This window comes from Physeter macrocephalus, chromosome 2, assembly GCF_002837175.3.
Source record: "Physeter macrocephalus isolate SW-GA chromosome 2, ASM283717v5, whole genome shotgun sequence".
Taxonomy (NCBI): Eukaryota; Metazoa; Chordata; class Mammalia; order Artiodactyla; family Physeteridae; genus Physeter; species Physeter macrocephalus.
In genome coordinates, this window is record NC_041215.1 from 14,479,041 (window position 1) to 14,506,057 (window position 27,017).

The window sequence follows — 27,017 nt, forward strand, 5'->3', positions numbered from 1 at the left end:
TACCGCAAAAAAAAAAAAAAAAAAAAATCTACAAACAATAAATGCTGGAGAGGGTGTGGAGAAAAGGGAACCCTTTTGCACTGTTGGTGGGAATGTAAATTGATACAGGCACTATGAAGAACAGTATGGAGTTTCCTTAAAAAACTAAAAATAGAACTATCATACAACCCAGCAATCCCACTACTGGCCATACACCCTGAGAAAACCATAATTCAAAAAAAGTCATGTACCACAATGTTCATTGCAGCTCTATTTACAATAGCCAGGATATGAAAGCAACCTAAGTGTCCATCGACAGATGAATGGATAAAGGAGATGTGGCACATACATACAATGGAATGTTACTCAGCCATAGAAAGAAACAAAATTGTGTTATTTGTAGTGAGGTGGATGGGCCTAGAGTCTGTCATACAGAGTGAAGTAAGTCAGAAAGAGAAAAACAAATACCGTATGCTAACACACATATATGGAATCTAAAAAAAAAAAAAAAGGTTCTGAAGAACCTAGGGGCAGGACAGGAATAAAGTCGCAGACGTAGAAAATGGACTTGAGAACACGGGGAGGAGGAAGGGTAAGCTGGGAAGAAGTGAGAGAGTGGCATGGACTTAACTATACTACCAAATGTAAAACAGCTAGCTAGTGGGAAGCAGCTGCATAGCACAGGGAGATCAGCTCGGTGCTTTGTGACCTCCTAGAGGGGTGGGATAGGGAGGGTAGGAGGGAGATGCAAGAGGGAGGAGATATGGGGATATATGTATATGTATAGCTGATTCACTTTGTTATAAAGCAGTAAGTAACACACCATTGTAAAGCAATTTTACCCCAACAAAGATGTTAAAAAAAAAAGTTAATGATTTTTAAATTGGCACGTAAGTTTCAGTCACTAAGGAAATGGAATGCTGTAGGACACTGTATTCCCGGTTCAGAGACAAAGAAGTTCTGAATATTCTAAGCAAGGTTTACAGGAGGGATCTGGAAAATCTGTCAAACCTTCCGAGACTGTTTGGAATTACCCTGCTGTGGCTTCATTGACTTTAAGCCATAGGAATGTACTAAAGTATCTGCGTGTCTTTCTGTCTCAGACAGAATTCCACCACATCCACTGACCCAGGCCTGCACCCACCCCTGTGAACAAACCCTGTGTAAACACAAGCAGATGACTGTGACTTCTTCTAGAACTTGCAGTGATGAACCTCCAGATTAAATAAGAGAGAGCTAGGCTGCACATAATTACTTAAAAAATATTATCAATTTGCCAGAGTAGATGTGACGTTTTACTTGGAAATACCATCTACAGAACCGACAAAGAACACATCTATCTCCCAGTTGAGTTCCCGGAGGATGCATGGTTTATGTAATTTCCTTTTTTGTCATTGCTGGAAAACATTCCAGTTCAATTTTTTAAAACAAAAGCTATGTAAACTATTTGTATGAAAGTCTATTATCTCAGGATTGAAACATGAAATTTATTTTTCCTTCGAAATTGGTCAGAATTTTCCTCTCTATTCCTAAGCACCTACACACTTTTACTATTAAATCCAGCTTCAGAATGTGCCCAGATCTGACCAGAAAAATCTGGACATTTTCCATTAACAGCAATCATAAAATAGCTATGCAGTAATGGATTTTTGTGAAGAATGGGGTAGGCAGATGGGCTCTGAAATTGGGCTGACCTGACTTTGGGCAAGTATTTTAATCTTTCTGAGCCTCAGTTTCCTCACTTGCAAAATGGGGGCTGTGTTACCCATTTCCTAGGGTTTTACACATAATCTAAGATTGCATGGATAAGGCCCCTGGCAAGGGCCCAATAAAACATACTTCTCTCTTCCTCTTCAACACCAGCAAGCTGCTCTCAAACCAAAGGCTAGAGCTGAGAAATCACAGGAAGTGTTCTAATAGTGACACAATGGGTTTGGGTAAAATGTAACTGCTTTTGAATTAAAAGCCAAATAATGTGGAAATTATATATATATATATATATATTCTACTCCAACATATGCTGCTTTGCAATTTAAATGTAGCAGACATGCTGTGTATATTTAAAAGTAGTATTTTGGTGGATATTTGTGGTTATTTCGTTTACTAAATCTAACTAAATCAAATATTTGTAAAATCATCTCTAATTCAATAGGTATTATTTTTTTGCCAGATATCTCTGCCATCCTGTTTTAAGAGAATAATAACAATAACCAAAACCGAGACATTTAAATTTATTTTTTAATCTAAATAAAGACCTTTTCCATTCCAGATTTTAAATTCAAGAGTAAATGTGAGGGACTTCCCTGGTGGTGCAGTGGTTAGGAATCCGCCTGCCAGTGCAGGGGACACAGGTTTGAGCCCTGGTCCGGGAGGATCCCACATGCTGCGGAGCAACTAAGCCTGTGTGCCACAACTACTGAGCCTGTCCTCTAGCGCCCAAGCCACAACTACTGAGCCCACATGCGGCAACTACTGAAGCCCACGGGCCTAGAGCCTGTGCTCCGCAACAAGAAAAGCCACCGCAATGAGAAGCCCGCGCACCGCAACGAAGAGTAGCCCCCGCTAGCTGCAACTAGAGAATGCCCACACACAGCAATGAAGACCCAATACAGCCATAAATAAATAAATAAATAAATAAATAAATAAAAATTTTAAAAAAGAGTAAATGTGAGTCGTGGCAGGTAGAGAGAACTCTGGGCAGGGAGTCGGGGACTGCGCAATCTGTGGAAACTTTGGATCAATCTAATGCTGTGTCCTTGGAGAAGTTGCCTCACTCTCCAAAATGACAGAGCAGAATTAGATCTAAATCTAATAAGTAATCTAATATCTAATAAAATAATATTCTTTTTACTTCTACAATAACATCAAGACCAGCTGTATATATAAATATAAGGACAGCATAACTAGGTGTCTGAAGCCCTGATCCTAATCACGAAAAAATTTAAAATAAGCATGGGAAAACATCACATGAGAGAAAATAATTTTAAAGAATAAGTCCCCAAATCTGGATTATGGATGGATATTTTAAAAATACATTTTCATCCTTAAAGCTTTTTTTTTCCACCTTTTTTTTATTGTGGCAAAATATGTACAACACAAAATTTACCATCTTAGCCATTTTTAGTGTACAGTTCAGTGGTATTAAACACATTCACATTGTTAGGCAACCATCACCATCATCAATCCCCATAACACTTTTCATTTTGTAAAACTGAAACTCTATACCCATTAAGCAATAACTCTCCATCTTCCCTTCTCCCCAGCCCCTGGCAACCACCATTCTACTTTCTACCTCTATTATTTTGACTACTCTAAGTACCTTCCACCAAAGGGGAAATCACAGGCTCGGAGGGGCAGGTACTTAGAGAATCCATCTTCCTGAGTCACCTCTCAGCAAATCCTACTTTCAAGTCCCTGGATATCCTGTCTCACTTCAGCTTTAGTGTGAACAGGATGTGTAAGACATGGGGACACTGAAATGGGAGGGCAGGACAGTGCCACCAAAATTGTGCCCCAGCGCAGCTCACCGAATGACCCGCCGACACCAAGGCTGTCCTGGGGAGTTGGCTGCTGCCTGAACGTGGTTCTGGCAAAGAAAGAGGCGAGATGGGCTTTTAGGCTGTGACAGCATTAAAAATCATCAGCCATGGAGTTCCTTTGTCATGCAATTCCCAAACCCTTTTAATTTATTGAGGCAAAATTCACATCACATAAAATCAACCATTTTATTTATTTTCTTTCTTTCTTTTTTTTTCTCTCTTTTTTTGGTTACACCGAACAGCTTTCGGGATCTTAGTTCCTCGACCAGGGATGGAACCTGGACCCTTGGTAGTGAAAGCGCAGAGTCCTAACCACTGGACCACCAGGGAATTACCTCTTTTAAAAAATATATATATATAGTTTAATTTTTATTTTATATTGGAGTATAGTTGATTTACAATGTTGTGTTAGTTTCAAGTGTACAGCAAAGTGATTCAGTTATACATATACATATATCTACTCTTTTTCACATTCTTTTCCCATATTATTACAGAGTATTGAGTAGCGTTCCCTGTGCTATACAGTACGTCCTTGTTGATTATCTAAAAACCAACAATTTTATTTATTTATTTATTTATTTATTGGCTGTGTTGGGTCTTCATTGCGGTGCCTTGGCTTTCTCTAGTTGTGGCGAGTAGGGGCTACTCTTCGTTGTGTTGCATGGGCTTCTCATTGCAGTGGCTTCTCTTGTTGCAGAACACAGGCTCTAGGCACGCAGGCTTCAGTAGTTGTGGCACATGGGCTCAGTAATTGTGGCTCGCAGGCTCTAGAGCACAGGCTCAGTAGTTATGGTGCATGGGCTTAGCTGTTCCACAGCATGTAGGATCTTCCCGGACCAGGGATCAAACCCGTGTCCCCTGCATTGGCAGGCGGATTCCCAACACTGTGCCACCAGGGAAGTCCCAGTCATTGGAATTTTGATAGGGATTGGACTGAATTGCTTTGGAACTTGTAGATTGCTTTGGGCAGTATTGACATTTTAACAATATTAAGTCTTCCAATCCACAAACATGGGATGTGTTCCCATTTATTTATGCCTTAATTTCTTCCAGCAATAGTGTGTAGTTTTCATTAGACAAGTCTCTCACTTCCTTGGTTAAAATGATTACTAAGTATTTTACTCCTTTGGATGCCATTGTAAATGACATTGTTTTTGTAATTTCCTTTTCAGATTATTCATTGTATATAGGAATGCAACTGTTTTTGGTTTTGTTTTTTAACATGTTGACTTTGTATCCTGTTACTTTGCTGAATTCATTCATTAGTTCTAATAGGGTTTTTCTGTGCAAGCTTTAGGGTTTTCTACATATCATATCATCTGCCAACAGATAATTTTACTTCTTCTTTTCCAATTTCTTTTCTTTTTCTTGCCTAATTTCTCTGGCTAAAACTTCCAGTACTATGTTGAATAGAAGTGGGAAAACAGGCATCCTTGCCTTGTTCTAGATCTTAGAGGAAACACTTTGAGTTTTTCTGAGTATGTTCACTGTGGGGTTTTCACATATGCCTTTTATTACATTGAATTAGTTTCCTTTTATTCCTAGTTTGTTGAGTGTTTTTATCATGAAAAGGTGTTGAATTTTGTCAAATGCTTTTTCTGCATCAAATGTGATGATCATTTTCCCCCTTTCATTCTGTTGATATGGCATATTACATTGATTTTCATATGTCAAACCATACTTGCATCCCAGGAATAAATGCCACTTGGTCATGTTGTATAATTCTTTTAGTATGCTGCTGAATTCTGTTTAGTAGTATATTGTTGAGGATTTGCATCAGTGTTTTCTTGTAGTGTCTTTGGTTTTGGTATTAGGGTAGTGTTGGCATCATAGAATGAGTTAGGAAGTGTTCCCTCCTCTTCAATTTTTTGGAAAAGTTTGAGTAGGATTGGTATTCTTTCAATGTTTGGTAGAATTCACCAGTGAAACCACCAGATTCAGAGCCAGCCTGCCTGCCTGCCTTCCTTCCTTCCTTCCTTCCTTCCTTCCTTCCTTCCTTCCTTCCTTCCTTCCTTCCTTTCTCTTCAGTTTTATTGAAATATTATTGCCATACAGAACTGTATAAGCCTAATATACACAACATAATGATTTGACTTACATATACCATGAAATGATGACCACAATAAATTTAGTGAACATTCATCATCTCATATAGGTACAGAATTTTTTTAAAAGTATTTTTTCCTTCTGATGAGAACTCTTAGGATTTACTCTATCAACAACTTTCATATATAACATACAGCAGTTAAGAATATTAATCATATTGTACATTACAACCCTAGTATTTTTTTGTCTTATAACTGGAAGTTTGTACCTTTTGACCACCTTCATCCTATTCCCCCTCCTCCATGCCCACCTCTGGTAACCACAAATCTGATCTCCTTTTCTATGAGTTTGCTTGTGAAGTATAATTGTCCTACAACATTATGTTAGTTCCTGGTGCAGAAAATAGTGATTCAATATTTTTATACATTACAAAATGGTCGCCATGATAAGTCTAATTACTTTGTTACCATACAAAGAAACTACATTATTATATATGACTATATATGACTATATTCCTCATGCTGTACATTTCATCCCTGTGGCTCACTTATTTTGAAACTGGAAATTTGTACCTCTTAATCTCCATCACCTACTTTACTCATCCTTTTACCCTCCTTCCCTCTGGCAACCACCTGTTCTCTACATTTATGACTCTCTATTCTGTTATATTTGTTCATTTGCTTTTTTAGATTCCACATATAAGTGTAATCATATACTATTTTTCTTTCTCTTTCTGACTTATTTCACTTAGCATAAAACTAAGTCCATCTGTGTTGTCACAAATAGAAAGATTTCATTCCTTTTTACGACTGAGTAATATTCCATTGTATATATACATCTTCTTTATCCACTCATTTATTGATGGGCACTTATATTCCTTCCATATCTTGTCTAATGGAAATAATGCTGCAATGAACATAGGGGAGCATATATCTTTTCAAATTAGTGTTTTTGTTTTCTTTGACAAAATACCCAGTGTGGAATTGTTGGATCATATGTTAGGTCTATTTTTAATTTTTTTTAATGAACCTCCATCCACTTTCTATAGTGGCTGCACCAATTTAAATTCCCACCAAAAGAGCACAAGAGTTTCCTTTTCTCCACACCCTCACTAACACTTGTTATTTGTTGTCTTTTTGATAATAGCCATTCTGACAGGTGTGAGGTGATATCTCATTGTGGTTTTGATTTGCATTTCTCTGATGATTAGTGATGTTCAGCATCTTTCATGTGTCTTTTGGCCATCTGTATGTCTTCTTTGGCAAAATGTCAATTCAGGTCCTCTGCCCATTTTTTTTTTTTTTTTTTTTGCGGTGCGCGGGCCTCTCACTGTTGTGGCCTCTCCCGTTGCAGAGCACAGGCTCCAGATGCACAGGCTCAGCGGCCATGGCTCACAGGCCCAGCCGCTCTGTGGCATGTGGGATCTTCCCAGACCGGGGCACGAACCCGTGTCCCCTGCATTGGCAGGCGGACTCTCAACCACTGTGCCACCAGGGAAGGCCCCATTTTTTAATTGGGCTTTTTTTTTTTGACGTTGAGTTCTATGAAGTCTTTATTTTGGATATTAACTCTTTATCAAATCTATCATTTGCAAATCTCCTCTCCCATTCAGTGGGTTGCCTTTTCATTTTGTTCGTGGTTTCCTTCACTGTGCAAAGGCTTTTGAGTTTGATGTAGTCCTATTTATTTATTTTTGCTTTTGTTTCCCTTGCCTGAGGAGACAGATGCAAAAAAAATATTGCTTAAGCTGAAGTCAAAGAGCATACTGCCTGTTTTCTTCTAGGAGTTTTATGGTTTCAGGTTGTAATTTAAGTCTTTAATCCATTTTGAGTTTATTTTTGTATATAGTGAGACAGTAGCCCAGTTTTCCCAAAACTATTTATTGAAGAGGCTGTCGTTTTCCCATTGTAAGCTTTTGCCTTTTTCGTTGTGGATTAATTGACATATATAAGCCTGGGTTCATTTCTGGAATCTTTATTCTGTTTCACTGATCTGTGTGTTTGTTTCTGTGCCAGTACCATACTGTTTTCATTACTATAAAATTTGTAGTATAGTTTGAAATCAGGGAGTGTGGTATCTCCAGCTTTGTTACTCTTTTTCAAAATTGTTCTGCCTATTTGGGGTCTTTTGTGTTTCCATACAGATTTTAGAATTATTTGTTCTAGTTTGTGAAAAATGCCATTGGTATTTTGATAGGGATTACATTGAATCTGTATATTGCCTTGGGGAAGATAGATATTTTAACAATATTAATTCTTCCAATCCATGAGGTATACCTTTCAATTTGCTTGTGTCATCTTCAATTTCTTTCTTCAGTGCCTAATAGTTTTCTGAGCACAGGACTTTTACCTCCTTAGTTAGATTTATTCCTAGGTATTTTATTCTTTTTGATGCAACTGTAAATGGGTTTGTTTTCCTAATTTTTCTGATAGTTTGTTGTTGGTGTATGGAAAGAAAACAGATTTCTGTATATAAATTTTATATCCTGCAGTTTTACTGAATTTATTAGTTCTAGTAGTATTTTGGCAGTATCTTTAGTATTGTTTATGTATAGTATCATGTCATCTGCACACAGTGACAGTTGTACCTCTTCCGTTCTAATTTGGATTCCTTTTATTTCTTTTTCTTCTCTGATTGCTGTAGCCAGGACTTCCAATACTATGTTGAATAAAAGTGGCAAGAGTGGGGCTTCCCTGGTGGTGCAGTGGTTGAGAGTCCGCCTGCCGATGCGGGGGATGCGGATTCGTGCCCCGGTCCGGGAAGATCCCACATGCCACAGAGCGGCTAGGCCCGTGAGCCATGGCCGCTGAGCCTGAGCGTCCGGAGCCTGTACTCCGCAACGGGAGAGGCCATAACAGTGAGAGGCCCTCGTACTGCAAAAAAAAAAAGTGGCAAGAGTGGGCATCCTTATCTCATTCTTGATCTTAGAGGAAATGCTTTCAGCTTTTCACCACTGAATATAATGTTGGCTGTAGGTTTGTCATATATGGCCTTTATTATGTTGAGGTATAGTCCCTATATACTCACTTTGTTGAGACAAGGCTTTTCTTTGTTGGGATAATTTTGTTTATGCTTCAATTTCCTTACGACTTATAGGTCTATTCAGATTTCCTATTTCTTTGTGATTGAGTCTTGGTAGGTTTTGTGTTTCTAGGAATTTGTCCCTTTCATCTAGGTTATCCAACTTTTTGGTGTACAAATATTCATAGTACTCTCTAATAATCCCTTTTATTTCTGTAGACAAGGTAGTAACATCCCCACTTTCATTTCTGATTTTAGTAATTTGAGTCTTCTCTCTTCTTCCCTTAGTCCATCTAGCTACTGATGTCACAAAGTTACATCTTCATATGCTGTGTCCCCTAAAACATAAACTAATAATTCTTTAAAATGCATTAGTCTCTTAAATTATGTAGAAAACTAGATTTGTAGTTACAAACCAAAGTTGCAGTAATATTAGCTTTTACACAATTGTTATTCCTTAAATGTATTAGTCTCTTAAATCATGTAGAAAACAAAAAGTGTAGTTATAAACCATTGTTAAATAATACTAGCTTTTATAATTATATTTACCTTTATTGAGATTTTTATTTCTCCATACAGGTTCGAGTTACTGTCTAGTGAGTGTCCTTTCATTTCACCTTGCAGGACTCCCTTGAGCATTTCTTGCAAGGCAGTTCTAGTGGTTACAAACTCCCTCAGCTTTTCTGTCTTAATTTTTCCACATTTTTGAAGGACAGTTCTGCCAAATGTGAGTTTTCGTTGAGAGGTTTTTTTTTTCTTTTCACTTTGAATCCACTATCTTCTGGCCTCCAAAGTTTCTGATCAGAAATCTGCTGATAAGCTTATTGCAAATGCCTTGTATGTGATGATTTGCTTCCCTCTTGCTGCTTTCAACATTCTTTGTCTTTGCTTTTTGCAAGTTTGATTACACTGTGTCTTGGTGTGGACCTCTTTGAGTTCATATTACCTGGAGTTCATAGAGCTTCTTGGATATTTATATTCATGTATTTCATCAAATGTGGAAGTTTTCAGTCTTTGTTTTTTCAAATATTCTCTCCCTCTGCTCCTTTTTCTCTCTCTTCTCCTTCTGTGACTCCCACAATGTGTACGTTGCTCTGTTTGATGGTGTCCCACAGGTCCCTTAGCCTCTGTTTGCTCTCCTTCAATCTTGTTTCTTTCTGCTCTTCAGCCTTGATAATTTCCATTATCCTATATTCAAGATCTCTGATTCTTTCTTCTGCTTGCTCAAATCTGCCTTTGACTCTTCTAGTGAACTCTTCATGTCAGTTTACTTTTCAGGTCCAGAATTGGATTTTGGTTTCTTGTTAAGTATTCTATCTCCTTACTGATATTTCCATTTTACTCTCGTTTTTCTTGACTTTCATTACATCTTCATTTAGTTCTTTTAGCATCATTCAGAAGTTATTTAAGTCTAACAGATCTGCCATTAGGTCTTTTTTTCAGGGACAGTTTATGTTGATTTATTCTTCTCATTTGAATGGGCCACTTTTCTGTTTCTTTGTATACCTTGTGATTATTTGTTAAACACTGGACATATGAGTCTAATAATGAATGTTAAGTCTGGAAATTGGATTCTCCTCCTTCTGCAGGGTTTGCTGTGCTGTTGTTGGTTTTTTGACTGATTGTTGAAGGCTGGCTCTGTACCAAGGGTCAGCCTGGGATGTAAACTTAAGGTTTTCTCAGGTCTTTTCTGAGTGTTCTCCTGTGTATGTGTGGTCACTTTCTAATTTTCCCTGAATATGTAGTTGTTTTTTAATGTCCTAATCTTTAATGTCTAGCTTCCTAAAGGGGAAAAGGTGAAAAATGAAGGGTGGGAGGGAAGGGTTCTGGCCCTTTAAGTCTCCTGGAAATTATTTCAGCTGGAGGGGGAGAGGCTTACAACAATGGGGGTGTGTTTAACAACAATGGCTGCCCATCTTTTTCTGCGCCTCTGCAATAAGAAGGGGCAATCAGCCATCAGAGTTCAGATCCTTGATATTTGGAGGACAAGGTCGTTTTTGTCTACCCTGGTTCCCGTGAAAGCTGCTCCAGGAACCTGGTGCACAGCTGTCTGTCTGCCATGTGGCTAGAGGTGGGAATGGGTAGGTACTACTGTGCTAAGAACTGAAATTCACCCAAATTGACCTCCCCAGTTTTCTACTGGAGTTTCAATACTTCCACAGACTCCATAGTTCCCTAACTGTTACATAAGATAGATTCTGCCAGTGCAAGAATGTTGTCTTGCCTAGGTGGGGAGACAGATTCCTGGTGCTTCCTATTCCCCCATCTTCCCAGAATCTTCTTCATTCTTAAACGTTTTTGAATCCACACATTTCAGTTATGTCTAGTTCCTGCAGCCCAATGTGGTCCCTTCTCAATTCCAGCACAGATGTTAACCTATTACTCCTAGTGTCAGGAGATATTTAATGTATTCCAGGGGTCAACGATCTCCTTTTTCTGTAAGGAGCCAGACAGTAAATATTTTTGGTTTTGAGAGCTATATACTCTCTGTCATGACCATTGAACTCTGCCACTGCTGCTTGAAAGCAGCCATAGACAAGATGTAAATGAACTGAGTGAGGCTGCATTCCAATAAGACTTCATCTGTGGACACTGAAACTTGAGTTTCATATTATTTTCATCGGTCAAAAGTATTGTCCTTCTTTTGATTTTTTTAATCATCCGAAAATGTTAAAAAGCAGGAAGTTCCCTGGTTGCCTAGTGGTTAGGATTCTGGGCTTTCACTGCTGTGGCCCGGATTCAATCCCTGGTCAGGGAACTGAGATCCTGCAAGCCATGCAATGCAGCCAAAAAATTAAAAAACCCATTCTCGGTTCATGGGCCATAACAAACACAGGCTGTGGGCTGATTTGGCCCATGGCCAAGGTTTACTGACTCCTGAGGCATTCAAACTACTTGGGGCTACATTAATGTTGAATAAATAACTTTCGCCCAAGAACAAGAGAATGGTACAGTTGCCTTTTTTAAATACTAATTAGGTTTAACAGTACTAGAAACCTTTAGTTAGATAAACTCAACACAGCTATAGCAAAGTCAGTCTAAGGATCCTACAGGTGGAAGGGTTTGCAAAATCACTAGAAGTGGTTGTCCATACTATCTAAACTCACCAAACATAATATAGTACTGGGATTTCCCATTCAGGTTCTTCTGATCCACGTCTGCAGGGAAGAGCTTAATGTAGCCCCCTCCACAGTCCATCTTCTGCTCATGTTTCACGGTGTACTGAATGATCAGAGTCTTCCCTTTATTGCTAAATGGTTTGAACCGTGCAGAGATGGCGTAGAATCGGCTATCTTGAGTGGTCTGCAGACCTTTAAATAAAAAGTACTCATGAAAGATTAGGAATGACACTGCTCAGCAATGCAGGGAATTAAATGGTTGTCCTCCCCCACCCCTGATAATAAACCTTCCAACCATTTATGTTGATCCTGCACCTACAGCACATTTGTACAATGATATACAATGGCCATATCACTAACAGGCTCTCTGCTGCCACAGAACTTCTATTTTACATACTCATGTACATGTTTTTGTACTTAATATACCACTGTTAGGTCTTAAGTTATAAAAACACTTCAGCTCTAACTGACAAATATGCAATCTAATTATAGATAAAAGATTAATTTTGCTTCCCTTCATTTTCCAAGGAGTGGGAATGTACAAGGAAGCTTTGTAACAACTGGATTAAAAAATGGAACATTCTACTTCTTTTCCTTAATTCTCATCTTAAAACAGCTACTTAAGAGACACAATGGCTGATGGAGGACAGAGTGCTGATCTGGGGGAAAAATAAAGTGCTTCACTGCACTGGATGAGCTGGTCCTTGGGTGTCATATGTGTGGTGGCTCTTTTTATGAAGATACCATCCTTTTATCATTTGAATTTTCTGGTACTTTATAAGTTTAGCCATTCACTTCAAGACCAAAACCCCCTTTTCAGTAGCCAAAAGGCTCTGTACCAATTCCTTATCTTATACTGGAGTATAAGACAAACCTGACAACAAGGACCTACTGTATAGCACAGGGAACTCTACTCAATATTTTGTAATAAGCTATAAGAGAAAAGAATCTGAAATATATATATAACTGAATCACTGTACTGTACACCTAAGACTAACATGATATTATAAATCAACTATACTTAAATTAAAAAAAAAAAAGACAAACCTGAAAACAGAGTCAGTCTTCCTATAACCTACCCTTCCTTGCAACATACTCCAGCCTCCATAACTGCCTATGCTGAGAGCCATCATTAATGAACCTGGCATTTTGTGTCAGTATGTCTAAGACTGAACTCACGGTTGACTCCCCACTCCCAAACCTCTCTCTCTCTCTCTCTCTCTCTCTCTCTCTCTCTCTCTCTCTCCTACATTCTTCCCCAACTCTTCCCTTTCTCAGGTGATCTGTAGCCCCTTCCCCTACCATCCAGGCAATTCCTAAGGCCATCTGACTCACCACCTCCCTCTGTGTCTCACCACACTCCTCAGCCACCACCATCACCTCTCCCCCATCTCTGTCTGGTTAAATTCTATTGATCTTTCCATCCATGGCTTCTGTGTTATGGTCCTGGGAGACCACAATGAAAGGGGTCAAATTAACCAGTATCCCCAGTGCCTTGCCTGTGTCTGCTCTCAGTAGACAAGTGCTGGAATGAATGAAACGCACAGAGTCTCAGGATTCCAGGTTGGAGGAAGGAAAATCATTGTGGGAAAAAACCAAATGACAACCCCGCTCCCTGGACAAGCTTCATAGACCACCTTGTTATTTCACTCCATTTTTGCCATTACAGCCTGACAGTTTGGAACAACATGTATCCACAAAACAATGAGGGCAACACTGAAGTAACTGGGCCAAGACGGAAGTTGAGTGGAAGGTGGTGAAGAGGGAAATTTTTCATCTAAATCAGGGGTTGGCAAACTTTTTTCTGTTAAGGCCAGGAAATAAATGCTTTACACTTTGGGAGCCATTCCTTCTCCGTCCTAATTACTCATTTCTGCCTTTGCAGCCTGAAAGCAGCCATAGAATGTATGCAAATGAAGGAGCATGGCTGTGTTCCACTAACACTTTATTTATGGACCCTGAGATTTCAGGCATTTCATTGAATTTTGTGTAATTTTTATGCATCACAAAATACTATTCCCCTTTCTATTTTTCTCCAACAATTAAAAAACGTAGAGACCACTCTCAGCTAACTGGTTGTACAAAAAACAGGCAGTAGAGGAGCTGTAGTTTGCCTACCTTTGATCATCAGGAATGAGAAGCCAGAATAGAGGTTTGTCTTGGTACTTGGAGACTACTGACTTGGGTGTGGGGGGTAGGCCAGAAGGGAAGACTCTGGGGGTGGAGGTGGGGCCTGAAAACGTTCCTATCTTGACCTCGGTGTGCAGTTGTAAACATTCATCCTATTGAACCCCAAAGATCCGTGTGCTTGATGGCATATAACTTACCCTGTTTTTCTTTTTAACGCAAAAATAAAAAGGAGAAGTACCTTCTAAACTTTTTCCTTCTGTAGGGCAAGACCCTCAGCTCTCCAAACCCATTTGACTAGTGCTTGTAAAGAGGGGTTATCTTGGTCAAGAAAAAAGAGAGAAGACAAAAAAACCCTACTACCCATGCCTGTTTCCCGACCTGTGAACTGGGTGTTAGGGCTGTGCCACACCTACCTTGAAAGGTTGCTATGGGGGGTTTAACATTCAGCTTGATTTTCTCACGATTCCTACACTAACCTTTGTCTTTCTCTTTATGACCATAAAATTTCCCGGACGAGAGTCTAAAATACCCAAATTGGGAGTCATTGGTGGACTGCACCCATCGGTTCCTCCAGCGCTCTGTGGGGGGTAAATAACACCGGTTAGGGCTGAAAACTGTTAATTTGGGTCGTGGTGAGAGTGATGGGGACCCTCGAGGCTTCGAAGCTTCGAGGTTTTGCCACCACCGATCCCTCGGCGACAGGCGGGGCCAATGGCAACTCAGGCCATCCGTTGGGCACTGGGGTATGAGGGAGCTTAAGCCTCCGCCACGGGCGTAGCCCCTTCACCTCCATCTAGAAAGTCCTCCTGGAAGTAGACTGTGGCCAGCGCCACCCGCAGCACACAGACTGCCCAGAGCGGGACACGAGCGGCAGCCATGGAGAGGGCACGGCCACCTCTTCTGGTAACCGCCCCTTTACGCCCAGAGGTCTCCGCGGCGCGCCGGGCCCTTCCCGGAACTACTCCCGTCACGGCTCGCGATTGTGACCCGAGACACCTTTGGGCCTTGACGCGCGGTGCACGCCGGGTCCTCCTTCAAACTACCATTCCCATGACGCCTCGCGATGGTGACGTGGAGCGCTATTGGTCGTTGGGGCGCGGGGTGCACCGGGAGGTGTAGTCTCTTTCGCCCTGGCGCCGTTGCCGGGGTCAACGGTCGCGTCTGGCCCAAGAGTCCGGCCGAGAGCGATGGCGGCCTCTGCGGAAGGACTTCGTGGGAGGAGGTTGGCGGTGTTGGCTGGGCGGTGGCCGGGCGTAATGCCCGGGCTCGGGAGAGGAGTTACAGGGAAACGGGACGCGCTCCGGGGCTGGGCAGGTCGGGCGTCGGGAGAGCGGCCTAGCGCCTCATTTTCCTCGTCTGGGGCCCACTAGCGAGCGTGGTACGATGTGGGTCGGTCCAGGCCTGGGGGAAGAGCTCGATGGTCTGAGGGGCGACTGTGTTTTCAAATTTTGGTTTATTTATTTTTAACAACTTTATTGATAATTCATTTACATGCCATACAATTCACCCCTTCTAAGCGTACAGTTCCCGTTATTTTTAGTAAATTTACCAAGTGGTGCAAACATCACTACCATCCAGCTTTAAAACTTGTCAGTCACCCCAAGTGTACCTCTCCTGCCCTTTTGCAGTCTATCTCCGCTACCACTCCCAGCCCCAGGCAACGAACGACTGATGGGCTTTTTGAGTCTATAGATTTACCTTTTCTGGACAATCCTTATAACTGGAATTATACAGTGTGTGGTTTTTTGCATCGTCTGGTATTTTCCCTTAGTATGGTGTGTTTGACATATATGCGTGTTGTGTGTGTCATTATTTGTTCTTTTTTATTACTGAATAGTATCTCATTTATGGATGGAGCTCAGTTCTCATCCATTCACTAGTTAATGGATATTTGGGTTGTTTCCACTTTTTGTCTATTATGAATAAGAACTATTATGAACATTTGCATACATTTCAGTTATCTTGGGCTTCATGGGAGTGGAATTGCTGGATCATATGGTAACGATGTTTAACTTTTTGAGGAACTACCAGACCGTTTTCCAGGTTGTCAGATGCGTCATTTTATAGTCTCCTCCAAAAGGGTATGAAGGTTCCAATTTCTTCACACCCTCCACCAACCATTTGTTATTTTCTGTAGTTTTGATTATAGCCACCCTTGTAGGTATGAAGTGGATCTTATAGTGGTTTTGATTTGAATTTCCCTCATGGCTGATGTTGAACATCTTTTCATGTGCTTATTGGCCATTTGTATATTTTTTTTTGGTGAAATATCGGTTCACATATTTTACCTATTGGTTTATTTTTAATTATGTGTTTTAAAAATACATCTATTTCTGAAACTAACACAATATTGTAAATCAACTGTACTTCAATAAAAATTTTTTAATTAAAAAATATATATTTTAGTTGTGGTAAAATGTACATAACATGAAATTTACCCTTTTAAACATTATTGATTTATTTTTAAAATTATTTTATTTATTTATTTTGGCTGCACCATGCAGCTTGTGAGATCTCAGTTCGTGGAGCAGGGATTGAACCTGGGCCATGGCAGTGAAAGCCTGGAATCCTAACCACTAGGCCACCAGAGAGAAATCCCTTTTTCTTAAAATTCTTTTTTAAAAAATTATTTATTTTATTTAATTTTTTTATTAAAAATTTTTTTTTAAACCTAGGGAAACTTTCAGAAGAACTAGATGCCAGAAAACCTGGCCTGGTGGTCAGGCTTTTCCTCTGACCCACAGAGTGCCCTGGGCCTTGCCTACAAAAATACAAAGATAGCTGTTGATGTTGTTCCAGTGCTTTCTACTTCCCCTTCACCATGTCCTTCCAGCTAAAAGTTAGCCTGTTATGCAGGTAGTCCAAATACTGTCATTACTGCTATCTAAATTTTATTGTATGCTTATTCCATGCCCCACACTGAACATAGGAATCCTGTGAGGCTAATAGTTATTATTCCCTTTTTACAGATGAGCAAGCTGAGGCACAGAGTAGTTAAGTGGTTGACCAGGGTCACTCACACTAGGAATTCTGCACTGTTTCTGTTGGGTGTGATTTTTGATTCATTGACTCCTGTGGTCAGGCCTGTGCTCTGCACTCCTAGTACACGGGGTGGTTAAGATGGGGATGAGCAAGCAAGCACACTAGTCAGAGAAACAGAGAGTAAAATAATAAAAATAATTTATTCTTGTACAGAATCTTAGGGGCTGGGTTAAATGCCTTGCATAAAATATTTGAACTCAGCTTTGAAAGGTATATAAGATGTAGGGTTGCCAGGTTTAACAAATCAAATACTGGACACCCAGTTGAATTTCAGTTTCAGATAAACAACAAATAATTTTTTAGTATAAAAATATTTAGGGCTCCCCTGGTGGTGCAGTGGTTAAGAATCCGCCTGCCAATGCAGGGGACATGGGTTCGAGCACTGGTCCAGGAAGATCCCACATGCCATGGAGCAGCTAAGCCCGTGTGCCACAACTACTGGGCCTGTGCTCTGGAGCCCGCAAGCCACAACTACTGAGCCCACGTGCTGCAACTACTGAAGCCTGCGTACCTAGAGCCCGTCCTCTGCAACAAGAGAAGCCACCGCAATGAGAAGCCCATGCACCGGAACAAAGAGTAGCCCCCACTCGCCGCAACTAGAGAAAGCTGCACACAGCAACGAAGGACCAAAGCAGCCAAAAATAAATAAATTTAGAAAAAATTTGGAACATTACCTTTTAGGATAAAAATATTTGGGTCATACTTATATTTTTAAAATTATTTGCTATTTATTTGAAATTCAAATAACTGGGTGTCCTGTATTTAGTCTGGCAATCCCAATGAGGTTGTTTTCCAAGTGGACAGAGTGGGGAAAAAAAGGCTTTTTGGGGTCTCAGTAAATTTTTTAAAATAAAAGTAACAAATGGCCTTGCTAAAACATTCAAACAGTACGGAGCTGAGGCATGGTTCTGCATCTTTTCTGCCTCACAGATCATTATGCTGGAGACATTATTATGCACACAGATCTCCCCCATTCCTTTAAACAGCTGCATAGTATTCCATTGTCTGCCTGTGGTCATCTGGACTTCATTGAGCCTGTATGGATGGGATCAGGATTCTGATGAGTACAAACAGTGCTGCCAAGACATACCTTGAACATACATCTCTATGGGCATTGTAGGTAAATTCCCAGACGTGGAATTGTGGTGTCACAGGGTCTATGCATTTCACATTTTCATTGCTGTTGCCAAGTTCCTCACTAAAGGGCCTGCAGCAAACACACACCCTTGTCATATTTTTCCATTTTTTTAAGTCTTTAAAATCTTTTGAAACCTTGGTAAATCTTGGAGTGAATTGTTCATATTCCTTCAGGGGCACATGGGAACTCTGAGAATATGATGAAAACTCTGACCCTTTTCCCCAGAAAACTGTACACCAGCACACACATACAACACATGGCCAACCTTTGGTGGGAGGGTCTGTGTCTGTCCATAGCCCCCATCCCTGCTCCCAGGGCAGTAGGTCTCACACTGTAAGTAAAATAAGATCTCTGGGGAGCTCATTAAATATACAGATTGTGTTTCAACAGCTCTTTTTGAGAGAACTGAGGACACTTGGATAAAGGAGGAGACCAGACTTGGGGTGCAACTGGGTAATAGGACTCACTCGGAGTAGAGGTGGGGTAACTGGAGAGGCAGTGAAGCACTGTAGGGGCGAGTGGGACCTTTGGAATTGGCCTGAGCTTTGAATTTGGTTCTGTTACTCGCTGGCCAGGTGACCTAACCTGTGGAGGCCTTCATTTCCTTCCTCTTCTCTATGAAAGAGGCATGACAACAACCAACTCTCAGTGTCGAGTGAGGATTAAATGAGATACTGTAGCTCTGAGCAGAGTGCCAGGCATACTGCTGGGCCTGAGAAGCACTGGCTCTCATCTTTAATATGTAACGTGTCTCACTTAAGACCTGGCCTTAAACGGCATAGTTCAATGATAACGTACCAGGTGTCTTATTATTTTCGTTGTCATCATCGGGCTTGAAGGGGAGGCTCTGGCCAGATGGCAGAGGGGGATGTGGCCTCTCCCAGGTGGTGGGAAGCGTTGAGAGATTTGAATGTACAGTCTGAACATCAGGTATTCTTACTGTAAGTTTTCTTTCTTTACTCCCTAGGATGGCTTCAATAAGAAAAACCAGCCGTCCCGTGCGTGATATCTTTGGCGACTTCAGTGATATTTCCTTAGAAGATTCAAAGATGGAAGAAATCCAGAACTTGGAAATCAGTAGACGTCTTACCAAAATAACACCCGGTCCAAGCAGATTTCTAAAAAGAAACCAGACTATGGATGGAAAACACTTATTCCCGAAAGAGAATGCTTTCCTAGGGAGTGGGCCCTGGCTCTCTTCAGGTAGAGCTTCGACCACTGCCTCGAAGGTCAGGGCCAATGCTGCGCTCACAAAGCTGGCCCAGATAGAAACCAAGATCAGGAACCGGCAGGTGCAGATGGATTTGTCTGACGTGGAATCTGACCTGAAGACCTCTGAGGACTGGCTTTCTAGCAGAGCAGACAAAAATCCCCCCAGAGGGATGGTTGACCTTTCTTCACAGAACACATATAAAACCTCCCGGAAACAGGCCCTTGAAATTCCTGTCCCTGAGAGTGACATGCCGAGTGGGAAGGTCAGTAGGTTTCTAAAGAAGAGAGAAGCACCTGTGGAAAAGATATCCCCTGAAGCACATGTTGGGAAAGAGAGGGATTTTCAAACACCCAAAGAGAAAAAACCGCCTAGAAGACTGGATTCTCCAGACAGTGATGAAGAGGAAATGAAAGAGTTGCTGGGAAGCTTGCTGGAATCTTCTAGCAAAAAAGAAGCATCCACAAATCAGGGTTTCACCAGCACCAAAGTCAGTGAGAAAGAACAAACAAAACTAGTCTCGGTAAGGTTTGCATGTATTTATTTTGTACTTGTATGTACTTTGCATTTGTACCTTTCTGTCATAGCACTTGAGACTTCTGAAGAGAGCCATCACCCGTAAACACTTCAGAAAGTGTTTGATGAGGAGAGGTTGGGTTTCAGCCAATCACGGGTACCCATTGCTGGTCTGCTCTGTAAGGGACAGGATTTGGGACACGTCAGGCAGTTTTGCACTATGTGGAGCCTCGTAACTGTATACACCCCAGGACAGCACTTTGTATGACTGATCCAACACCAGCTGTGATCACTGCCATTGGTGATCCATGCCTGCTTGTTGGTTGTACCACACAGGAATCACTAACTTGGGAAGGCTGCATTTCCATTTTCCAACTGTTCAATGCCAGTGAACAGTTCACTGGCATTTAGTGCATTCACGATGTTGTGTAACCACCACCTCTGTCTAGTTCCAAAACATTTTCATCATGCCAAAAGGAGACCCTTACCCAGTAATCCCTCCCTGTTTCCCCCTCCCCCAGACCCTAACAACCACTAATCTGCTTTCTGTCTCTGTGGGTTTGCCTGTTCTAGACATCTCATGTAATGGAATCATACAACCTGTGGCTTTTTGTGTCTGGTTTCTTTCCCTTAGCATGATGTTTACGAGGTTCACTCACATTGTAGCATGTATCAGTGCTTCATTCCTTTCTATGGCTGAGTAATATTCCATTGTGTGGATGGACCACATTTTATTTATCCATTTGTCCATTGATGGACATTTGGGTTGTTTCCGCCTTTTGGCAATTGTGAATAGTGTACAAGTATTTGTTTGAGTCCCTGTTTTCAATTCTTTGGGTTTATACCTAGGAGTCGAACTCTTGGGTCTTGTAGTAATTCTGTGTGTAACTTGTTGAGGAACAGAGAAACTGTTTCCCACAGTGACTGCACCGTTTTACATTCCCACCAGCAGTGTATGAGGGTTCCAATTTCTCCACATCCTCACCAACACTTGTTATTTTTTGTTTTTGGTTATAGCCATCCTAGTTGGTGTGAAGTGATGGGAAGGCTGCATTTTAAGGGGAAAAATCTGCATATTGATTTTGACTCTGTTGAAGATCCATGTTCTCAGGGGCCTTAGTTTAGAAAATGTGTAATTAACAATATGTATTTGAAAGCAAAGTGATATTTCTGACTATTTGTGGAGTATTTCTAATCCCAGTATTATCTTGTTTAAATGTTGTACCTTGACTTCCAGAGATGAGGGGAAAGGAGAGAAAGGGGCAGAGAGGGATAATGATTTGATCACCAGGGACTCATGCTCTCCACCAGCCGCGATGTCCAATGATAAGGACTTATGTAGCGTATGTTTGGTAATTTCCCTTCTTTTGTTTCCACCAAAGTAGGATCAGATCCCAAATCAACTGAGAGTCCTTTCGCTGCCCAGGAAGGATCTTTCCAGCTCAAAGCCATTTCCGACATCACGTCTGCCAACCTCATGGTCAGCAGATGGGACCCTTCGCAGTGCTGGCTCGAGAACTTGCTCCCCACAGATTCCCATTTCAGAGGACACAGCCTCCCACACGGCGTCACTTTCCATCCCCAGAGCCTTTCCGAAGTCCGTGCCCTCGACAATGGGGGATGGCAAGCTCTCATCCTCCCCGAGAAGGAGTGGGGCTGGGCCTCAGGATGAGTCTCCCTCAGAAGCCACCGATGAAAGTCTAAACGGTAACTCTCGTTTCTGCGCAGAGTTGTCACCCCGGGGCAGGAAGGGCGAGACTGCCTCTACGGTCCCTGGCGTGGTGGTCACAGGGTATTGTCATGAGGGGTGCGAGTCACACCCTTGGCTTCCTGACCTTCTTTCCTAGTTGAGGGGCTACGTCAGATTTTTTTGTTCTGTCTTTAAAGCCTTCTTCTAGTAACCCTACCCAATGACAGAGCAAAAACAGAAATCCTTCTAGAGCCTCGTTCAAGAGGACGGCAATGCAGTTTTCCTTGTTGTAAAAGAGAAATTTGCTTCCTTTCCTTTTTAAATTCAGAAAAAGAAACCAATCTCTAACCAGTCACAAACTTTTCTTTTTATAAATTTATTTATTTATTTTTGGCTGCGTTGGGTCTTCGTTGCTGCGCACAGGCTTTCTCTAGTTGCGGCGAGCAGGGGCTACTCTTCATTATGGTGCACGGGCTTCTCATTGTGGTGGCTTCCCTTGTTGCACAGCACAGACTCTAGGCACGCGGGCTTCAGTAGCTGTGGCTCGTGGGCTCTAGAGCGCAGGATCAGTAGTTGTGGTGCAGGGGCTTGGTTGCTCCGCGGCATGTGGGACTTCCCGGACCAGGGCTCGAACCCGTGTCCCCTGCATTGGCATGCGGATTCCTAACCACTGCACCACCAGGGAAGTCCCTCATAAACATTTTTATTATTTCACCATCATTCAACATGATTTTTATTTTAATATTGTATGTACTTAAGAAAGAGCAGAAAGAAAAAAGATGTGCAGCCAACATTGATTTCTCCTATCTGGGGTGCCTGATCATCAAATCCAAGTTAAATAACTGTGTCTCGAGTGCCTGCTGTGTGCCAGCACGTGCCAGGCGTCGTGGTGTCAGGAACAGGATGACAAGCCAACTCGCCCCTGCCCCCAAGTGCCAGGGTGATCCGTAGCCTGTGAATCAGTTGTAGGGGAGGAAAAATAGCTTTTTCCTTGTGTCCTTCTGGGTTCTTGGCTGGGGCTCTGTGACAACAGACAGGTTAACAGGAGAAGAGCATTCAGATATTAAATAAATATTTAATGTACGTTTTATGTGACACAGGAGCCTTCATAAGGAAATGGAAACCTGAAGAAACGGTCACGCCTTCTGCTAGGTTTGATGGGGAGTAGAATAGTTGTGGGAGAATGTGATAGACGGAAGGATATGAGCCAAGGGTAGTAGATGAGGGGAGATGTAGTTGGGGTTGCTCAGTGTCCCCCCATCTTGGACATAAGGATGCTCCTTTCCTCCAGGTAGAGGGAAGGCACATCTTCTTACCTGAGGGCCTTATGACCTGATTCAGGGGAGAAGGTCGGGGAGTCCTTGCAGCCTCTGCTGTGTCTCAGATTCCTGCAGGTCAAAATATTCAAGATACCAAGGTACCACCACGTAGGGGGCAGGGAGGAGAAGCACGGCCAACAAGAATCCCTGCCACACGCCCTTGTGAGGGTTGGAGAAGGCAGCGAAACGGGCTCACAGATGTGAGGAAATCCCTTTGAGCCCCCTCAGGGGCCACCATCGGCCAGATGCCATTTGGCACCTCACTGATACGGTCTCGGATCTTTGGGCCCAAGGGGCTGGTGAGTGGGTGTCCACGCCAGCCTGGCAGATGTGGGTGAGAAGGTGGGTGTAGCTGGTGAGGCAGGCGCCAGACCCAGGTTCCTGCCCTCCTGGGCTGCCCATCCAGGCTGCCCCTCAGCCCTCGCTGCTGGCCTGGAGGGCCCCCTCGGTGTCCAGACCCCCCCTTACCTCATTCTGATGCAGCCTCAAGGGAGGCACGTAGCGGGGAGTGGTGAGTACAAGTCTGAGTTTGGGGTCCAGCATACCTGAGATGGACATCCTTGCTCTGCCTCTTTCTGGCCATGCAGTCTCAGGCTCTGTGCCGTGGTCTCCTCATCTGTAACGTGGGGCAGAGCTGTGTCAGTGAGCTGGTGCCTGTGGAGTGCCTCAGTGGGGCCTCCTGCTCAGTAAGCGTGTGCGTGTCCGGGTTGGCTGATGTGACAATAACGTCATTCCTCAGCCAGTGACAACACTGTTCTGGAGAGCTCGTCCACAATCTCCTGCAGTGCCTTGGCCCGAGCGGGCTGGGATGGCTTAGTTCAGAGGCTTTGTCCATGAACGTATCTCTGGACTTACGTGTCACGTGCATTGTGGTAACTGGCAGTGTTAGAGGAGCTCGGAGGCAGGGGCGAGACCCTCACGCTAGAGTGACGAGCTGGGCTTTGATCTGGGTCTTATGCCACCAGGCAGCCTGGTGTTTGGGGCTGCACTCAGCTGACCTTTCCAAAGAGAGTAGACGGCTCAGTCTTCCATCTCCTGCTCATCCCCAGTGCTGTGCCACCTGCGGGAGGGCCCTGCTCCCGTCTGCTCCTGCGAACTGTCCCCTGCCTGTTCCTAAAATTAGGGTTCTCATCCTGCCTCCTCAGGGAGACTCATCCCTCCAACCTAGCACATGCCCTCCATGGAAGCCTCTAGACACCTTAGGCTCCCCTCGGAAGTGTCTGTTCAACTCAGCCATGATTGGATCATGTACCTGCTTGAGTTTTGAGGCCCCACAGGGTGGACCCCCCTGCCCTCCCCACCCCCAATTGTGTGTGTGTGCGTACACACACACACACACACACACACACACACCTCCCCTCGGAAGTGTCTGTTCAACTCAGCCATGATTGGATCATGTACCTGCTTGAGTTTTGAGGCCCCACAGGGTGGACCCCCCTGCCCTCCCCACCCCCAATTGTGTGTGTGTGCGTACACACACACACACACACACACACACACACACACACACACACAGCCTCTGTGCCTCAGGCCTGAAATGAGCCACGTGATGGGGTCCCTGTGAATACTGGCAGCCTGTCGGCCTCCCCCATCCTGGGGAGGAGTGGGCTCACGTACTGATGGGGCAGAAACCTGCTGGAACACCCAAACTGCGCAGAGCCTTCCTGCTCCTGAGTAACCTGCACCCAAGGCATTTGGGCGCTGGCGACTGGCCAGCTGGCACCACAGAGTTAAGTGCCCTTAACTTGCTTTAAATGAGAACTTAGGACGAGGTGCCAGTCCCCCAGCGGAGGGCCCCCCTCTCCTACCTCAAGCACACGTGTCATTGGGCGTCCTTCCTTGCATCGTGATCGTCTCCTCTGTCTAGGCCAGGGGCTGAGAGGTCCGTGGTCTGTATTTTGTTTCTTTGTTTTGCTTTGTTTTTTTGGCCCCACTGTGCGTCCTGTGGGATCTTAGTTCCTTAGTTCCCCAACCAGGGATTGAACCTGGGCCCTTGGCAGTGAAAACGCAGAGTCCTAACAACTGGGAATTACCCCATCGTCTGTTTTTTTTTTTTCTCTTTGCACTGGGTCCCGCAGATTCTGTGGCCAGACCTGGTGTCAGCTCCTCCTTCCCCAGCCAAGTCTCCAACCCCCTTGAGGTTATAACTCCCTCCTCTCAGACCTCCAGGGTCCCTGCACACATATTCACAATACTTGGCTCTTCTTTTATTAAAAAAAAATTTTTTTTTAATGTTTTATTTATTTATTTTTGGCTGTGTTGGGTCTTCATTGTTGTGTGCAGGCTTTCTTCTAGTTGCGACGAGCAGGGGCTACTCTTCGTTGCGGAGCGTGGGCTTCTCATTGGGGTGACTTCTCTTGATGCAGAGCACAAGCTCTAGGGCGCGTGGGCTTCAGTAGTTGTGGCTCATGGGCTTAGTTGCTCTGTGGCATGTGAGATCTTCCTGGACCAGGGCTTGAACCCATGTCCCCTGCACTGGAAGGTGGATTCTTAACCAGTGCACCACCAGGGAAGCCCAGTTGTCTGTTTTTATGAATAAAGTTTTTTTTTTGTTTTTGGCCGCACTGCGCGGCATGTGGGATCTCAGTTCCCCGACCAGGGATCGAACCCTCATCCCCTGCTTTGGAAGGCCAGAGTCTTAACTGCAGAACCATGGGGGAAGTCCCTATAAATAAAGTTTTATTGGGACACAGCCATACCCATTTGTTTACACATGGTCCATGGCGGCTTTCAAATCATGAGGGCAGAGCTAAGCAATGGTGACAGAGACAGACTAGCCTGAAAAGCCAAAAATATTTACGACCTAGCCCTTTAGAGAAAAAGCGCTTGGGTCCCTGGGCTCGCTTTCTAAGGACAGGGACTGCATGCCTTCTGCTCTTCCCGTCCCTAGCACTTAGCCCGGTGCCTACAATAGGATGGTAAATGCGTGTGGAGTAAATATCGGCATGTTACATTTTTGATTACAGATTTGAGAATAAACATTTTATCCCTTGATGATCTGGCTCCAGCTGTCAGTGAGAAATCAGACTTGGAACAGAAAGTAAGTACAAAAAACTGATTTTTCGTTTTAGGTCTTTGGGTAGAACGGCTTGCAACTGTTATGTGTCATTTAGGTCAGTGGTTCTCACCTGGGGGCGATTGCTCCCCTAGGGGACACTTGGCGATGTCTGGCAACACTGTGGTCATGACTGGGGTGCAGGGTGCTACTGGCATCCAGTGGGTAGCGGTCAGGGATGTCCTGTGCCAGTGTCCCGCAATGCATAGGATGGCCCCCGCTGCAAAGAATGTTCGTGTCTCAAATGTCAGCATGCCATGGGTAGAGACCCTGATTTAGGTAATAACAGGATAGAGCTACTTAACATATCAGAAGATTAAAGCAGATCCCACTTCAACTTCCCCACAACAGTACCTGTACTAACCTGTACTTGTTGCATTGCCCCGTGGTGATTCTTTCCATATTAGTAACCACCTCATTATCAACGCATGTTTTGGTAATACATAATAATGACACTTTAACAGATTTCACCCACGTGCCGGCTACACATGTTCACAACATCAGTGCTAAGTGCAGCAGCCTCGTGCTGAAGGGTTTCAAGAGTTCTGCTCACGGAAACACAAGAGAAGGAAAAGACCTACAAAAACAAACCCAAAACAATTAAGAAAATGGTAATAGGAACATACATATCGAAATTACCTTAAATGTAAATGGATTAAATGCTCCAACCAAAAGACGTAGACTGGCTGAATGGATACCAAAACAAGACCCATATATATGCTGTCTACAAGAGACCAATTCAGACCTAGGGACACATATAGACTGAAAGTGAGGGGATGGAAAAAGATATTCCATGCAACTGGAAATCAAAAGAAAGTTGGAGTAGCAATTCTCTTATCAGACAAAATTGACTTTAAAATAAAGGCTATTAGAAGAGACAAAGAAGGACACTACATAATGATCAAGGGATCAATCCACGAAGAAGATATAAAGAAACATCTCAAATAAACAACCTAACCTTACACCTAAAGCAATTAGAGAAAGAAGAACAAAAAACCCCCAAAGTTAGCAGAAGGAAAGAAATCATAAAGATCAGATCAGAAGTAAATGAAAAAGAAATAAAGGGAATGATAGCAAAGATGAATAAAACTAAAAGCTGGTTCTTTGAGAAGATAAAATTGATAAACAATTAGCCAGACTGATCAAGAAAAAAAAGGGAGAAGACTCAAATCAACAGAATTAAAAATGAAAAAGGAGAAGTAACAACTGACAC

General features: G+C 42.9%; 2 protein-coding genes across 2 annotated transcripts in view; one reads left to right on the forward strand and one right to left on the reverse strand.

The window, feature by feature from the left end:
• The window catches only part of CALR3 (calreticulin 3), a 31,550-nt gene extending 16,800 nt beyond the window's left edge, over positions 1-14,750 (reverse strand). The window contains exons 1-3 of the mRNA XM_007104986.2: positions 14,622-14,750; positions 14,311-14,412; positions 11,693-11,896 (exon numbers count right to left, since the gene is read on the reverse strand). Coding sequence (XP_007105048.1) covers positions 11,693-11,896; positions 14,311-14,412; positions 14,622-14,712 — 397 coding nt within the window. The 5' untranslated portion in view covers positions 14,713-14,750. The remainder of the gene's footprint in view (positions 1-11,692; positions 11,897-14,310; positions 14,413-14,621) is intronic.
• A 199-nt stretch (positions 14,751-14,949) lies between these two features.
• C2H19orf44 (chromosome 2 C19orf44 homolog) overlaps positions 14,950-27,017 on the forward strand; it is a 20,665-nt gene continuing 8,597 nt past the window's right edge. The window contains exons 1-4 of the mRNA XM_007104991.4: positions 14,950-15,056; positions 18,982-19,747; positions 21,126-21,447; positions 25,716-25,789. Coding sequence (XP_007105053.2) covers positions 15,022-15,056; positions 18,982-19,747; positions 21,126-21,447; positions 25,716-25,789 — 1,197 coding nt within the window. The 5' untranslated portion in view covers positions 14,950-15,021. The remainder of the gene's footprint in view (positions 15,057-18,981; positions 19,748-21,125; positions 21,448-25,715; positions 25,790-27,017) is intronic.